Raw genomic sequence first — 17,835 nt, forward strand, 5'->3', positions numbered from 1 at the left:
ATAACTAAAATACTTTTCACACATAAAAATGTTAACATTCTACAACAAACATCGGCTCTGTTATGCCCCAATGTAGCTGAGCCGATACAAATGAATAGGAACTTCTTCAATGTAGAATTTGAGAAAATGTTGGAAATAATTTAGATACAGTCCGGATTCGCTGGTTGGGTCACGACTGCGCCCCGATTAGCGAATCGTGTTCGTTCGTTGGGGCAACTGACAACTGATCAAAATGCTCTAGACACACGCAAGTGACGAGAAATACGTCACGAAACACTCACATACTTGCACAAAGGTTCTGTATATAGGAGCTGCGATGCGACGGCGGTCAGACGTCAAACTCGTTTTGACATTGATTTTGACATTGACAGTGCTTTTTAGTTGGGGTTTGCCCCAACCAGCGAACATTCAACCATCGAGACAGCCCATCTAACGAGCCACCAACGAACGAATCGGGACTGTATAAAGATGTTTTCCCATTGGCCTCTCGTCTATGTATGAGTTGCTTGCATGGCTCCGTAAAGCTTCATGACGTCTGAGCCTTGAAAATAAAAAGTGAAATGATAAAAGATAAGAAATGGAAGCAATACAATCGTAACAATTTGAAGATATACATGTATCTCCTTTTATTCTCAAAATAAGTAAAGCAATACGCTAACTATAAGCAGGAGGTCAAATGTCATTCAACATAAGGGCTTTCTAGTTGTTTCTTTGCCGAAAAACATATGTTGCGCAACTTTGCGCAAAATAACCCCTAGGTTTTCTGAAAGCTGACGAAAAAATCTTCAAAATGAATATGGCGTCATATGTGTACAAATGTGTGCTCATATTTGAAAACTTAGAGGAAGTTTGTATTTGTTTTTCCATACATTTTATATGGAAGCTTAAATTTCAAGTATGATTTACACCCACTTTAAAGCTCTGGAAAAAAAATCAATTTTCGTTTAATCAGCACCAAATTTTGAAAATAGACTTTTCAAATGTCGAGAAAAAATGAAAAAATACATTTGAATCAAAATACGTAAGTTGATTTTTCGACTTTTTTCCGCCCTCGCATCACTGTGCTCCGCGGTGGCCGATCGAGCAGTTCACGCAAATGCTGGACCGCTTAACGACCGTGCTAACAGGGCGAAGGCCGGTGGTAATAATAGCGGGCGACTTTAATGCCTGGGCCGTGGAATGGGGAAGCCGTTTCATGAACCAGCGGGGTCAGATCCTGCTAGAAACACTGGCCATCTTAGATGTCGACTTGGCTAATGTCGGTACCAAGAGTACCTTTAGTCGAAACGGAGCGGAGTCAATTATTGACGTGACCTTTTGTAGTCCTGGCCTAACAAGTAGTTCGAACTGGAGAGTAGATGATGGCTACACTCACAGCGACCACCTGGCGGTTCGCTACAGTATCGACTACAATAACAGCAGACAGCGGATAGAAGAAGAGGCGGCTAGGCCAAGGCCAAGCCCTCGCAGGTGGAAGACATCATACTTCGACGAAGGGGTATTTAGGGAGGCGCTCCGCCGTGAGCGAAACTTAATCGGTTTAGACGGCGACGAGCTGGTAGCGGTGCTCTCACGTGCGTGTGATGCGACCATGCCTAGGCGAGTCCACCCTAGAAATGGGAGGCCACCGGCTTACTGGTGGACCGACGCGATTGCGGACCTGCGCCGCGCCTGCCTACGGGCTAGGCGGCAGATGCAGCGAGCACGATCAGAGGAAGAGCGAAACGAACGGCGGGTGGTGTTCGCCGCTGCAAAAGCCGCGCTTAAGACCGAGATAAGAGCAAGCAAAAAGGCCTGCTTTGAGGGTCTCTGTCAGAGTGCCAATACGAACCGGTGAGGTGACGCCTACAGGATCGTTATGGCCAAGACGAGAGGTGTGTTGGCTCCTACAGAGCAATCTCCAGAGATGTTGGAGGGGATCATTGGAGGACTTTTTCCGCGTCATGATCCTAATCCTTGGCCTCCTTTCGTAGGACAGCCGGGGACTGGGGCTGGCGATGAGGAGAGGGTCACCGATGTGGAACTTGTGGGGATAGCTAAGTCCCTTAGCGTAGGTAAGGCCCCAGGTCCGGACGGAGTTCCGAACCTGGCCTTAAAAGTAGCCATTGCAGAGGCTCCCGAGATGTTCAGGTCTGCTATGCAGAAATGCCTGGACGAGGGAGTTATCCCAGAAGCTTGGAAGAGGCAGAGCCTGGTACTATTGCCAAAGGCGGGGAAACCACACGGAGACCCGTCGGCATATAGACCAATATGCTTGATTGACACGGCGGGGAAGGTGCTCGAAAAGATCATCCTCAATAGAATGTTGCGGTTCACCGAGGGCGAAAATGGTCTTTCGAGTAACCAGTACTGTTTCCGGAAGGGGAGGTCCACCGTAGACGCTATCTTGTCGGTTACAAAAACCGCCCAGAAAGCACTCGAGCCTAAGAGGAGGGGAATTCGCTTTTGCGCGGTAGTGACTCTGGATGTAAGGAATGCGTTTAATAACGCCAGCTGGTCTGCTATTGCCGATGCGCTCTTGCGTCTGGGGATACCGGAGTACCTGTACAAGATTCTCGGAAGTTACTTTCAGAATCGTGTACTAGTCTACGACACGGAGGTGGGTCGGAAGTGCTTTCACATAACCTCAGGAGTCCCGCAAGGTTCCATCCTGGGTCCGGTGTTATGGAATGTCATGTACGACGAGGTGTTGAGGTTAGAGTATCCAGTGGGAGTGTATATTGTCGGATTTGCCGACGACATTACGCTCGATGTCTACGGTGAAACGATCGAGGAGGTAAAGTTGACTACCAACCACTCGATCAAGGTTGTGGAGGCGTGGATGCGGTCCAGGAAACTGGAGCTGGCTCACCACAAGACAGAGGTGACGATTCTTAACAACCTGAAGTCGGAGCAGCAGACGGAGATCAGTGTAGGAGAGTGTACTATCCTGTCAAAGCGCTCCGTCAAACACTTGGGCGTGATGATCGATGATAAGCTAACCTTCGGTAGCCACGTCGATTATGCCTGTAAAAGAGCCTCCACAGCTATTGCGGCACTGTCCCGGATGATGTCCAATAGCTCAGCGGTGTACGCCAGTAAGCGCAAGCTTCTGGCTAGTGTTGCTACGTCCATACTTAGGTATGGCGGCCCGGCGTGGGGCACCGCGCTAAGTACTAAATGCTACCGACGGAAGCTGGAAAGTACTCACAGGTTTATGTGCCTGAGGGTTGCGAGCGCATACCATACCGTGTCACACGACGCTCTCTGCGTCATTACTGGTATGGTGCCTATCCGCATTCTTATCAGTGGACATGGAGTGCTTCGAAATGCGCGGCACAAGAGGCATACGAAGGACTGCCAGGATGGCCTCTATGGTCAAATGGCAGCGCGCGTGGGACAGTTCCACCAAAGGAAGGTGGACCCATAGGTTGATTCCGAGGGTAGATAGTTGGATTAATAGGCGCCATGGGGAAGTTACATTCCACCTGACACAGGTCCTTACAGGTCATGGTTGCTTCCGACAGTATCTACACCGTTTCGGGCATGCGGATTCTCCCAAATGCCCAGCGTGCAATGGTTTAGAGGAAACGGGGGAACACGTTTTGTTCGTGTGCCCGCGTTTTCGCACAATGCGTGACCGCATGCTTGCCACATGCGGGGAGGACACAAACCCGGACAACTTGGTCCAGAGGATGTGTAGGGATGAGTTTGGCTGGAACGCCGTTTCAACGGCTATCACCCATATCGTCTGGGAACTATAGAGGAGGTGGCGCGTGGACTCGGAGGGTGGCTAGTCCAGATGCAGTACAAGAGGTGGTCCAGGGGTTCGGAGTCGGTTTCGTAGGTCATACCAGTGCCCTGCGGTCGAGATCGACCCTTACAACGATTAAGTGGCCGCGGAGAGGAAGTCCCGGTAGCGGTGCTGTCGTGGCGTCGGTCTACTGGGTTGGATCCGAGCTCGCGGTTGGAAAGGGGTCCCCGGCAAGGGTCGGGGTAGGTGAGATCCTGCTGTCTGCAACCTACGGGTGCATCTGATAGCGCCTGAAGGGTAGTGATACCCTTCCTTACGGGCAGGTCAGATCGGGTTGCACGTGGGCATCAGTTCTTGATGTCCGCTCAGCAGTAGGGCGCGGGCGGGGTTGACCCTGCCCGCCTTCCGAGGACAAAGGTAGTGGCGAGGACCACTCGGGAAACTGGCTAAGCGCCAGCATGCTACCGTGATGGACTCTCCAAAGCGAGTCATCGATGTTCGTTGCTGCAGGCTACGCAGCTAACCTTGTGGGTGCGATGTACACTAGCCCCTCTCTGAAGCAATACCTTCTTGGTGGTTCCGGAGAGACGTAGGGTTTGGCGACCATAGGAATGGTTTAGTGGGTACGAGGAGAGATCCTGGATTTTACTTTTGTTGTAGAAGACGGCCTGTCAGACCAACACTACCCTACCCTTCTGTTAGGGTGTCTGTTGAGCAGATTATCCCCCTATGGTTTAGAAGGAAAAAAATGCAGAAATGCTCGGACGAAGTAGTTTTCCTACAGGTTTGGAAGCGAAAGAGCCTGTTACTATTTTTGTGAGTTTGTCGGGAGTGGGATTCGTTCCCTGGTTCTCGGCGCAGCGTGATAATCACCTGATTTAACCTTCACACCATGTCGCTCCTCTGTGACTATTGTCAAAGGCGGGGAAACCACCCGGAGACCCGTTGGCATATAGAACAATATACTTGATCGCACGACGGGGAAGATGCTCGGAAAGATCATCCTCAATAGACTCTTGAGGTACACCGAGGGCGTAAAAGGTCTCTCGAGCAACCAATTTCGCTTCCGGAAGGGAAGATTGCCCGTAGACGCTATCATGTCGGCAGCGGCATCGCTGACGACAATACGCTGGAGGTCTACGGTAAATCGATCGAAGAAGTGGAATCAACTGCAGCCCACTCCATTGCAGTTGTGGAGGAGTGGATGCGCTCCAAGAAACTGGAATTGGCTCACGACAAAACTGAGGTGGTAGATATCTATAGATGTGAACAACCGGACATCGAAACAGCAAGCGGTGATCAGTGTAGGCGATTGCACTATCACTTTAAAGCGCTTCGTCAAACACTTGGGGCGATGCATTAGAAAAAATAGCGACTGTTCGTGACTGTTCGTGTGACCAACATCTAGTTTGCCACGCCCTTAAAATAGTGCTGTAATGGTTCATTACGCAACGCAAATCAGTGCTGTAATGAACCGTTACAGCACTGTTTACTTGGTGTGGGAAATTAGGCCTTTTCCTGTCAGATTTGCGTGAGGTAAACCAGCCTATTACGATGAGAAATTGCAAAAATAAATTTTGTATACCAAAACAACAGACCCTCTACAAGGTGGACACCCAAAAATAGCAATTTAAAACAATTAAGGTATACCGGGACAAGTTGAAACGAGTGGGGCAAGATGAAACAGCGGGTTAACATTATGTTTTCCAATGGTGATAAACAGTTTGATTGCCGTATCACATAGTTTTTGATTCAAGCAATCTTTTAGCGAAGAAAGAATTCCAAAATTGTTTTGAAATCTATTTCAAAACTTCGTGTTTCATCTTGCCCCACCCGTTTCAACTTGCCCCGGTGTACCTTAAAGTTAATAAAATAATTTAATGCGAAAAGTGACTACAGCGCCATTGGAGTTCTAGTGTATTTCTATTGGCGATGCTTAACGATAAAAGCTTACTTTTGGTAGCCACGTTGATTATGCCTGCAAGAGAGACTCCACAGCTGGCATAGTCCCAGATAATGTCCGATACCTCTGCGGTGTATGCCAGTAAGCTCCATGGTCTAAGGGCAGCACGCGTCGGACAATCCCGCCAAAGGAAGGTGGATTCACGGGTTCATCCCGAGGGTAGATAGTTGGGTCAAAAGGCACCATGGGGAAGTAACATTCCAGCTGACTCAGGTCCTGTCAGGCCATGGTTGCTTCTAACAGTATGCGGGTTCTCGAATGTCCGGTTTGTTCTGGTTTAGAGGAAACCGCGGAACACGTTTTGTTCGTGTGCCCACGTTTTCGCACAAATTCGTGAGGACACAACTCCGGACCTAGGATCTCCGGACAATCTTGTCCAGAGGATGTGTAGGCTGGAATGCCGTTTCAACGACTATCACCCACATTATCTTGGAGCTGCAGACAAGGTAGCGCGTGGACTCGGAGAATGGCTAGTTCAGACGTGATTCAAAAGGTGGTCCAGAGGTTCGGAGTCGTCTTCGTAGGTCGTACCGGTGCCCTGCGGTCGAAACCGACCCTTACAGCGATTAAGTAGTTGCGGAGAAAACGTCCTGGTAGCGTTGCTGTCGTGGCATCGGTCTACTAGGCCGTTCATAAACCACGTATACTTACACGCTCCATATAAATTTCAAAATTTTTGTATGGACACAAGTCTACGAGGGGGGAGGGGGGTGAGGGTCTGAGATGGCCATATTTTGGTCTATGTGGTTTATGAACAGCCCCATAACGTAGACATCAACAACCATGCGCCTCCATGTGTGCTTCAACCTCTTTGGAATCACTTGGCTGGTAATAAAAGCACCAGAATACCTTAATTTCAAGCACAAAAAACCGGAAGTTGCCAATTTTCATTGGGAAATTAATAGATTTTTCTTAGGTTTGGCGGCTTTGCTTTTAAAAGAATGTTTGATGCAAACATATCTTGACACCATTCACCCAAAGTAATGATCAAGTCCCATTCAGGAATGATTTTATGAGTTGGGCCATTATACCCCATCTTGGCATTTTAGGCTTTGTTCCCCTACAGGAGATGATTGGTTGACTCTCCAACGACAGCAGGCAGAATTCCGTGCGGAACTACCCCATTAGTTCATATTATCACACTTCGTATCATCCTGGATCAAATTTATGAATTCCAAGAGTATCTCTACTTGGTGTTAATTGGTTACGAAAAGTTTTGGAACGTCCAATCTACGAAAACATGAGCCATGATGCACAAGGATATCACTGAGGAAATCATCGGTCCCATTGAAGGTATTCACGTGCAATATACTGCCCAACGGTGTGCCTTGTTCGATCTTATTCGGTCGTTGCTGGAATGAGGCAAGGATGTATATTGTTACCGCTACTATTCCTCATCCTAATCGACGAGATCATAATCGACTGGCTGATGACGTTACTCTCTCAGCTCAACGGCACTGTGCGAAGTCATCATACTTCAACCACACTACTTAAAGCCGTTTCCACTCATCCGGTTTTAAAACTTTGCAAACCTGTGTTAATATCCGAGTTGTTGCTCGCTTAATCGTCACTGAACAACACTGCACGCTGTGCCGTCGACCACCAATCGAACGAAACGCCGCGCTCGAGCAACACACGGACGATTTCTCCCGGCGAACGTTTTCACCCTTCGATACGCGACGGCCAACTGGACTGGTGAGCTAAGCACGCCAGCCACCACCAGCTAACCGAACATCTGCCGTGTTCGTATCCGTGTGTGGTTGTTGTTTGCTAGCTGCGAGAAATCGCTCCCCCATGTGGAAATTTTATCCAAAGATTGTGGTGTATTGTGTTTAAGTTAATATGCATCTCATTCGATGCTCTCGCGTAGTAGCTCTCGCACTCTGACTAATGAATGTTAGAACTTTATAACTTCAGGCAATTGGTGTTGGTGCATTACAAACTGACACTAAGATGCGGCGATGTTAATGAGGTCTTATCAGGAAAAATATCCAGTTTTCCGATTAGAGCGAGAGGGTGGCTCTGAGAGCGGCCGTGCTACTAACCTTGCCATTAGATAAATTTGAGATTCTCGAGATAGATTGGTGTTTGATTTGACAGTTCACATGGGTATCTTACATGTATAGTAAAATGATGGTCATAGTTTGTCATGTATAAATAATTGATTATCATAAAACCAAAGATGGCTTAGTGAAATTTAATCAAATATTATGGAAATCCTGCTATATACTCAACCAAATTACCATAGAAAATTCATATGCTCTAATAAAATAGCCTTCAATTAGTTTATAAAGGAAAAAACAAACTGTGCAATGTTGCTTCATGACGTATTTTGAATTGAATTGAGTTTATATGTACCGTTCATACATATTTAGCAAGGGCCCATACTGGCGATGCGGTAAACGCATGGGGGTATTCTACAAGACCATGCTAAGTGACACATTCGATTCCTAGTCGATCCAAGACGTTTTGGTAGGACCTTCAGAAGGCCGGCTCCAGAGGCAAGATATCTTCCATTTGAGACCATCAGTTCATCCACACAACATGTTAGAAATACTTGACAAAAAAGGTATTTAAATATAATATGTCCCATGCACCCTCGTTATACAGTGCATTGCTCTGAAAATGCTGCCGCATTCGAAATATGTGACTGACATCAAGCCGCAAATGAATTGAACATCAATGTCTTACTAGTAAATTTTGATCTGATTCTATTCAATGCAATCAATAATTACCTAAAAAGTCTAACTTAATATTGAACGGCGATTTCCGGAGCTGACATCACAGGAGCAATGTCAGGAACTTGGTCCTCAAATTCTTCAGGAAGTACAGGTGAACCTTCACCTTCAGGAGGTGGACCATCATCGCTTTCAAACACCACCGTCTCTGCGGGAATCTCAACAGTGGTCTCCACAGCCGGACGCATGGTACTTCTTCGGGGGGCTGACTCACTGGCAGCAGGTGCTTCTGTTGCCGTTACCGGCGTACTAGGGCGAGCCGTTTCAATTGCTTCCGCCGGCTTTTTGCCGCTCGACTTCGTATAGCCCGTGATTCTGGTTGGCCTCAGCGGAGGGTGCAAGCGGAGCTGCGGTGGCAGTTCATCGTCCGGATAGAGTCGGTCGCAAAAGTAGACCCGCTTTATGCGCACATTTGCGTGGATTTGTATGCGTACCGTTTCGATGTAGTTGGTCCCATACGCACGGCGCGTAAAGTCAGCCAGATTGAACTGAATTTGATTCCATCCGGGAGTGAGAGCCAGTGGCATCACAGTACAAAAGTTGTCCACACGTGTTGCACTCTGGTAGTTTGATGCTCGGAATCGTCGCAGCAAGTTACGATCGTCCAGTATCTATGTGGGAGGAGCGAAAGGTATGATCTACAATAACTCCCAAAACATGACAACTAACACTTTTACCTGAATTTCGAAAGAGAAGAACTTCTTGAGGTTCTTCACCAGCAAAACTAGAAATGGCAACTTAACGCCCAGGGATGGGCAGGGGCATTTTGGGGCTACCATGTACGTGGTGGCCACATTGGCGCCCATTAGCTCAAAAGACATAAGCTTGAGTTCTTCATCGGTAACCCGTTTGGCGTGGCCATTTTTCGTGACTATGTCCCAGATCTCCAAAGGTTTACTTCCACTGCTACTGAATACTGTCAGGAATCCCCGCTGATACGTGTTTCGAAACATTATTTATCAGGCAGATGTTGTCGCGTGCCTAATAAAAAAGCTGAAACTGATGATAGTAAACTGGTGGCCTACTACTACCACCGAAAACTGATCATTTTAGGAGAATTTATTGCGGATTTTTAGAAAAATTTCCACTTTGCGGTAGCCGCCGAGTTCTACCGCAGCTGTCAAAGTCCTACCGCAGCCATGAAAATGATCGTATCATTGAAAAGTTTGGTCAAATCAAAGCATGCTTGCGAAGTGAAATGTTCTGAAAAGCAACAACAAACAATGATCATCGGCGTCGTATCCAAGGCTCGATCCAAGGTATCCTTGGACTGATTGATGATACATTGGTGAAAATCATCAGTCTGACAGCTGCGGTAGCTTTTCAATCTTCCGTAAAGTGGAAAATTTTCTCCAAATTAGCAATAGCTAAGAATTAAGTCGAGCACATGGCTGAGCAATTATTTACACGGTTTAACACTTTTCAACTAAGTTCTAAATTTTCAATTGCTTTCGATCAGAATTTCGTGAAAATAACATTTTTACTCTCTTATTTACTTTCTTGGAGAGGAAGGGGCATTCATTTGGCATTTTTTAAAACTGAAATTAATTAGGATTTTTCAAACGCGATTTTGCTAGAATGTATACATAGAATGATATTCAAGACGAAAGGGTGTACCACGGAGTACCATACCTCAGTATGGATGAGGCAACACAAGCCGAAAGCTTGCGCTTCCTGGCATACACCACAAAGCTATTGGACATCGTCCGGGACAGTGCCACTATGCTTTAAAGGCTCTCTTAGAGGCATAATCTACGTGGCAACCGAAGGTACGTGTTCGAATCTGTGCAGATACCACCTAAAGCACCCATGGCCTGGCAGAATTTGTGTCAAGTGAAAGTTTACCTCGCCATGGGGCCTGCTTGTCCACTTGGACATGCTCGGAGTCGGAATGAGCCTGTGTATCCACCATATACCCTTGCTGGAGGAATCCTGATCTCTCTTTAATTTCAACATCGACGATGTTCTGGTAATCCGTCTCGCGTCTCTTGTATTGCTTCTCTCGAAGCACTCCTCGTCTTCCTCCATTACATCCCAAGTAACATTTTTAGTTTTGTTCCGCTCTACAAGAGATCTCCATGACCAATTTTATAAATCTCGCAATAAAACTGAATCATACATCAAAACCTCTTGATAACCTCTTTAAGAGTATTTTCTGACTAAGTGGACCACTCTCGGAGACGTTTTTCAAACCGCATTAAGAGTAGCAATAAACCCGTTTTAAAACCTAGTTGAAATATTTCCCATTCTCGATTGTTGTTGGTTTTTTTTTTCAACAAAAACTATGACAGCTCAAGTTGCAGAGAAGCTTCTTTGATGGCACGTAAAGTTCAGGAGGATACATCATTCGTAAGTAGAAAGCGATTATTTCAAAGTAGTATTTTAGTAGTTATTGTGCTGGTAGGCATATGCGCATTCAAATTTACCGTGAATATTGGGGTTGCAGAATCATAAAATTAATGCGCTTCGGAAATAGTGAATATTATCATCTTGGAATGAAATAAATCAATTTGTGAATTTAGTAAAACTATCCCGAATCACAAGAAAACTCGGCGGAGAGAGTTTATTTATGTGAGCATGTTATGAAAATGGTTGCAAACTACCAATTCATTGCTAATTTAAGCAAAATTAACCATTTTTCATTCACGTAAGCTAATTCTTCAATATGGCGACGACCATAATCAGCGAAAATAAAACGAAAGCAAGTTTACTTTTATGATGACCGCAATAAACCTAGCAGTGTAGTAGTTTCTGCTTTTCCACCAACAGATGTCGTTACTAATCGAACGGATCGCCATCTGTTGAGAGTTTTAACAGTTTTATTGCGGTAATAATGATTGCCAGAAGGTTTACATATCGGAAAGTTTTGTTTACTCTTAAAATCTGTCTTTATGGATATCTTCAAGTATACTATAAAACATTTTATTAATGGTTTTCATAAAAGCAGTCATAAAACTGTGAGTTTTAATTATTGCTGTAATAAAACATTAATAAAAATCAAACAAAACCTATCAGCGATGGAATTGTTACTCATACATCATACCCGCATCATACCCGCTAGCACACATAGAGGCTGGCCATTTATTTCGTAGAGCTGTCTATATTTTTCATAGGTGTCCAAAATTAACCATCCTTTCCTTGATCCTTTCCCATCCCTCAGCACTCAGCAGTCACAAGGACGTGGTCAGGACAGTGCTCGACCATTGGAGGATTGCGTCAGACTTGTCTAAGAGTCAGAGATTAATTCCAAATCTTTGTGCTTTGGTTCGGCAACCCTCATAACAGCGGTCTAGGACTGTACCACCTACGAATTTATGCGACTCGCTCAATGCTAATGCTAATGCCAATGCTAACGCGTAAAATTTCTCAAATCCCATCTTCCCCCATAAATCCTTATGTAATTAATGAATGGCTCCATACCGCGTTCTTTGACACCGTACGGAATGCGCTGATGACCCCAAGGCCCATCAATCTGTGGGTACTCTCGAACCGCTCCACGTTTCGGTTAAGCCTGATGGCCATGCAGTTCTACTACCTCTATCGACTCGCCGTATATCACGAGGGTGATGTCATCGGCAAAGCCGACCAGCTTTACGCCCGGTGGAAGTGTAATCCTTTTTACGCCATCGTTCGCCACGTTCCATAGTACCGGGCCCAAGATTGATCCTTGTGGTACTCCCGTGGTGATATTGTACCTCTTTTCGCCCTCCTCACTGTCATAGAGTAGCACCCTGTTCTGGAAGTAGCTCTCCAGTATCCGGCATAGACTTTCTTTGGAGCGCTATCTTGGCCGTTTCGGTTACGGCCTTTATAGCGTCCACCGTCGATCGACCTTTCCGGAAGCCAAACTGGTTATCCGAGAGCCCAGAGTCATCTGGTTTCTCGGTATAGACCATCAGCCTCGACAGAATGATCCGTTCCAACAGTTTCCAGAAGGCAGATAGGTCTGTAGGCCTACGGGTCGCCGCGTGGCTTCCCGTGTTTGGGCAATAGAACCAATATTTGCCTTTTTCACCTCTCTGAAAATTTGCCTCTGTCCAGGAACATCTTCATATCCATAGGGGGGGAGTGGTTGGCAGCCCATGGTCTTATATCGTGACGTGAGAACGATATCCACGATCCTCTGCAGCATCTCGGGTGAGCGTTCCGGTGGTGCTGACGTTTCCTTCGTTTTGGCCATGATTACTCTGTATGCATCTCCCAAGGGTGTCGTTTTCGTGTCTTAATCTCTTTGTTCAGCGCCAGTTTAGCCGACCAGTAGGTCTCACCTCTTTCCACTCTACCCTTATCGGTACGAGCTCTCGCATCCTCCTCCTAGCTCTTTGACAGTATGCTCCGAGCTCCGCGATTTCTGGGCACCACCAGTGTACCGGTTTCTGTCCATTTCTGGGTAGCGAGCGCCATTGCGGCGTCGCACTTACGTCTTAGAGATCCGACTAGATCTTCACAGGTCGTAAGCAGCCTCTCGATAAATGCTGCCCCATAGAAGCACGAGGTCAGCCATCCTCGATTCAGCTGTGTCCTCCTTCCTCCATATTCCACCATGGTCACTGTGCGTGCACCCATCGTCGACCCTCCAGTCTCAGCTAGGATTTAGACCCGGGCTCCAGAGTCCCTTCGAATCTCGCAGAGGGTTACGGCAAGGTGATGGTCTTTCGTGCTTGCTGTTCAACATTGCGTTAGAAGGTGTAATAAGGAGAGCGGGGATTCACACGAATGGTACGATTTTCACGAAGTCCGTTCAGCTGCTTGGTTTCGCTGATGATATTGATATTATTGCTCGTAAATTTGAGACGATGGCGGAAACGTACATCCGACTAAAGAGTGAAGCCAGGCGAATCGGATTAGTCATTAATGTGTCGAAGACAAAGTACATTATGGCAAAGGGCTCCAGGGAGGAATCACCGCGCCCGCCACCCCGAATTCATATCGACGGTGATGAAATCGAGGCGGTTGAAGAATTCGTGTATTTGGGCTCACTGGGAACCGCCGACAACGACACCAGCAGAGAAATTCAGAGTCGCATTGTGGCAGGAAATCGTTCTTACTTTGGATTCCGCAGAACTCTACGATCGAATAAAGTTCGCCGTAACACGAAGTTAACTATCTACAAAACGTTGATTAGACCGGTCGTCCTCTATGGGCACGAAACATGGACCCTACGTGCAGAGGACCAACGCGCCCTTGGAATTTTCGAACGGAAGGTGGTGCGTATTACTACAGCGGAGTGCAGATGGAAGACGGGACTTGGAGAAGGCGAATGAACCACGAGCTGCATCAGCTGCTGAGAGAACCAACCATCGTCCATACCGCGAAAATCGGGAGGCTACGGTGGGCGGGTCACGTCATCAGGATGTCGGATAGCAACCCGACTAAAATGGTTCTCGAGAGTCATCCGACCGGTACAAGAAGACGTGGAGCGCAGCGAGCTAGGTGGGTCGACCAAGTGGAGGACGATCTGCGGACCCTACGCAGAGTGCGGAACTGGAGACAAACTGCCATGGACCGAGTGGAATGGAGGAGGCTACTATGTACAGCAGAGGCCACCCCGGCCTTAGCCTGATTGGTAAGGTAAGGTCCAGAGGGTCACGTCAATAATGGACTTTGCACCGTTCCTGCTGCAGGTCATTTTTCCACCTACGTTCGCGACATCCACGTTCAGTTTTCTCCGTGCAAATCAGGCATTTTGGTGTCGAGTTGCACTCCCTGGCGATCCCGGATAAAAAATGGCCATTCATTACATGGTAAATATTATTAACATATGAGTGGTTTTATTGTTCACAATAAAACGCACAGTAGATATATTGTTACTTTTTACAATAGAAATCAAGCCCATATAGTTCGTACAATAACTGAACATTAGATTTATCAGTGACTAATTGATTCGATTGTTTTTCAATAGTTCTTTAGTAATTTAAAGTTACTATAAGTAAAAATTAATTTTAGTTGTTTTTATACAGTTGGAAAAGTGCCTGCAAAGTTCTCATGGCCTTTTTTATCAAAAAAGAGTTTATTTCTCCATTACACTTAAAAACAATTCGTAACAAATAAATAACAATAAATATTATTGTTGCTTGGATCATATTATTCTACACTGTATAATCAAATACAAAATCACTTGACATATTTTTTTAGGTTTCGTTTTAAATTTAAGTACAGTAGATGTCTCGGTTATCGAATGTTATTTAGCGTTATGCAACGACTGACAGACGGCAAACCGTGTTGGCAGAGGAAGCTCTCAATTAATAACTGAGGAAGTACTTATAGAAAACTAGCTGAAAAGTTTTACCCAAGTGAGGACGTTACGACAAAGAAAAAAAGACAAACAATGATATTCATATTGTTCCCAAATAAATTAAAGGAATCTAATAAATAGAAAACTACCATTGATAACAATACAAATACAATTAGTTTATTGGGGTCAATTGAACCGATGTTAAAATGAACATGCAATAATATGTGTTGTTATGTAAACAGATTTCGCCTTTGAAAAACTATAGAATTCATATTTCTCGGTAACATTTTTCTTCAGCATTTACAGGTACTAAGGGCCACATGAATGAACTACCCGCTTGGCGCACACCCACAGTTGATCAGCAGGAGTAAATCCATTTTATTGTGTATGGTGAAAAGCATCTAAACTTGAATTATTTGAGACAGAAAGCTTTTACTGAAAAAATATTTGGTAGGCTTAATAGTAGTCACCATTGTGCACAACCACTACCAAAATTTTTTTCGAATAATGTATTCCACTTCGATAAATTTGCCTTTAGATGCTATTCGCCATACAATATTTTTGCGATTTAGTTTTAGCGATTTTTCGCGCAAAGAAACTAGCGCCACATTGGTTGATGCGGAGAGTAGGAAAACATCCGATGTAGTTAATTCATTGTGAACGATTTATGGTATAGATCATATGACATGAGGTCTGACTTGTGATATTCGATAGTTATTTGAAAAGATTGATGATAGATCTCATCAACAGCAGCCAAGCAATATATACCAGACAGACATTAGAGTGTATGATTCTTATTATAAATCAAATAAAATGTGCATATCATTCAAGCGGTCGTTAGTGCTCGTAAATGCTGGATATAAATGTAATTGGGAAATATAAATTCTATGGATTTTCAAAAGCGAAAACTGCTTACAAATAGCAACAAATATTATTGTATTTTAAATGTAACAACGATTCATTTGACGCCATTTGATGAATTGTACTTGTATTGTAAGAACAATGAAAAAACATTAGGATGCCTTATTTTCTTTTGAAAATTGCCCTAAAAATGTCTCATAAAAACACAATACATTCTATTATTTCTCGCGGAAAAATGTATGAAAATTTTCTTAAAATTGTATGGTTAAGATACATAACGACAACCTTTTTTTATTGTAAAAGTGGCATTTACCATTCGCCGAATGGTATAGAACAATAGGGGTGATGGTGGGTGTGCTGTGCAAATTACAATACGTTTAATGGTGAATAAGTTTCGAAAAAATGGTGTTGTAACAATAAAATTTATCGTATTTTTATGACATTTTTTTATCAGGGATACGTCTTTCTGCTCCGCACTTCCTGCAGAGCTTGCTCCGATCGGGGCCTTTGCACGCCCACAACTTATTCACGCCACGTGCGGTCGTCCCTCCTTGCTCTCGTCTGCAGCACTTCGTTCCTCAACCATTCAATTTGGTTTACTGGTTTCCGAGATATGACAGTTCAAAAATAAGTTGTCTAAAAAATGTGTTTTACGAGAACGGTTCTTGTTTAGGGAAAGATTAACTTATCGAGCTCAAATTTGTACTAATGATGCACATGTAAATAGGTTGATAAACAGTCAAAATTTGAGAATTTTTGTGCACTCTCTGAAAAGTTACAGCTTGTTGAACTTTTTTGTGAGAGAAAAAGAAGTTGCCTATCCCAAACATTTTGGCCACCCCCTGCACTTGTTGGGCCAGGACTACGAAAAGTAACATCGAAATCGTCTCGTCTCGTATTCGTTCTGATCACAGGTCGACATCTAGCGTAGCCAGTGCCTCGAGCAGAATCTGACGCTGGTTCGTAAAACATTGAAGTCACCCACTATAACCACCGGCCGTCACCCATGGTCAACGCGGTTGTCATACACTCCAGCATCTGCGTAAACTGCTCGATCGACGAACGCGGAGGTGTATAACAGCTACAGAAGAAGACCCCGTTTACTTCGGCGACCACGAAGCCCTCATATGTAGTAGACAGTTTCTATAGATATCGTCATCATAGCGGACCCTTACCGAGTACCCGCGATATAGAAGACGCGAAAATATCTAAAATACCTAGCCGTGGCTAGTGATGGATCTCTCGCTGTATAAGGTACGAATAAAGTTTGAACTCACCACCTGAAATCCGCTGACGTCTTGAACTAAGCCCCACAAACCATGAGCTCGTTTGCTTCTGATAACAGACGACGAAAGATGATCTGGGGTAGCACTTTGTAAATGATCAATGATCAATTCTTTTTTCCACTTCTCTGGTAACTGTATGATACTAGTGGTGCAGACAGGAGACCAATATTGCTGGGCCTATCTTGATGCTCACAAGCTGACAAGTTACTCATGAGCTAGCGGATGGCATGTTAATTATAAAGCTTTTCTCAGTGTTGGAGTCATTTCTTGCCATCCTCTGCTTACTGGACGTAGCCGTTTCCTCTGTTCCATTGCAATGCATTGGTCCTCCATGTTTACTTTAGCTGCAACGATCTGGTGCTTATCGAATTGCTGCTTCCACTTTTCAACTACCTAACGTCTATCCATCATTATGCTCCCGTATTAATCTCGAGATATTTCGGTTCACGGCACAATTTCCGTTCCACAAATCCGACAGTACTATCGGCTGCGTCATTGATTCTCATCCTACATAAATACCTCTTGCAGCAATGCCGAAATCGCGGACCGTCCTTCATGGGACACTCGGTTGGTTCATTTTGATCGTTTTCTCAGATCAAGGCATTGTAAAAAATGAGAGCTCTGGCTGTTGCTATGCTTTGCGTATTGCTATTAAAATTTTCAATGGATTTTACATCAGAAAACATAGTTTTTACATTATTCTCGTAAGATGTTTGTCCGTTGATGAGCAACTCTCATGTGGGTAGTATGTATAGTTACTTCGTTTTACGGAACCTCCTCAGTTTGTTGAACCATAGTTCTCCTTCACCCTGAACTATCTAATGCAACTCAAACATAACGTATCGCAGAGCAATGTGCATGATCCGTACATTTTAATATTTGTTTGGTTTTGGGAATTATGTTGTGAATAAACAAACCTGCCGCTGCTGGAAGGGCAACGCAAAGCAACGCAAGTTTATTGGATAAAGAGCGGGATTGTTTCACGTGCTGTCAAACGAGCGTATTTATAGTGCAATGGC

At 44.9% G+C, this 17,835-nt stretch overlaps 2 protein-coding genes across 2 annotated transcripts in view; both read right to left on the reverse strand.

Annotated features, from left to right (window-relative positions):
- LOC109401381 (regulator of G-protein signaling 7) overlaps positions 1-7,364 on the reverse strand; it is a 38,918-nt gene extending 31,554 nt beyond the window's left edge. Inside the window, exon 1 of the mRNA XM_019673941.3 lies at positions 7,229-7,364. The gene's annotated coding sequence lies outside the window, so the exon portion shown is untranslated. The remainder of the gene's footprint in view (positions 1-7,228) is intronic.
- Positions 7,365-8,383: 1,019 nt separating this feature from the next.
- On the reverse strand, positions 8,384-9,482 carry LOC109401534 (cilia- and flagella-associated protein 20). The gene is made up of 2 exons (XM_019674108.3): positions 9,112-9,482; positions 8,384-9,045 (listed from the first exon to the last, which is right to left on the reverse strand). Exons 1-2 carry the CDS (start codon positions 9,385-9,387, stop codon positions 8,446-8,448), a joined length of 876 nt encoding a protein of 291 aa, XP_019529653.2. The 5' UTR covers positions 9,388-9,482; the 3' UTR covers positions 8,384-8,445.
- Between the last annotated feature and the right edge of the window lie 8,353 nt (positions 9,483-17,835).

Source organism: Aedes albopictus, chromosome 2, assembly GCF_035046485.1.
Source record: "Aedes albopictus strain Foshan chromosome 2, AalbF5, whole genome shotgun sequence".
In the NCBI taxonomy this organism is placed as follows: domain Eukaryota; kingdom Metazoa; phylum Arthropoda; class Insecta; order Diptera; family Culicidae; genus Aedes; species Aedes albopictus.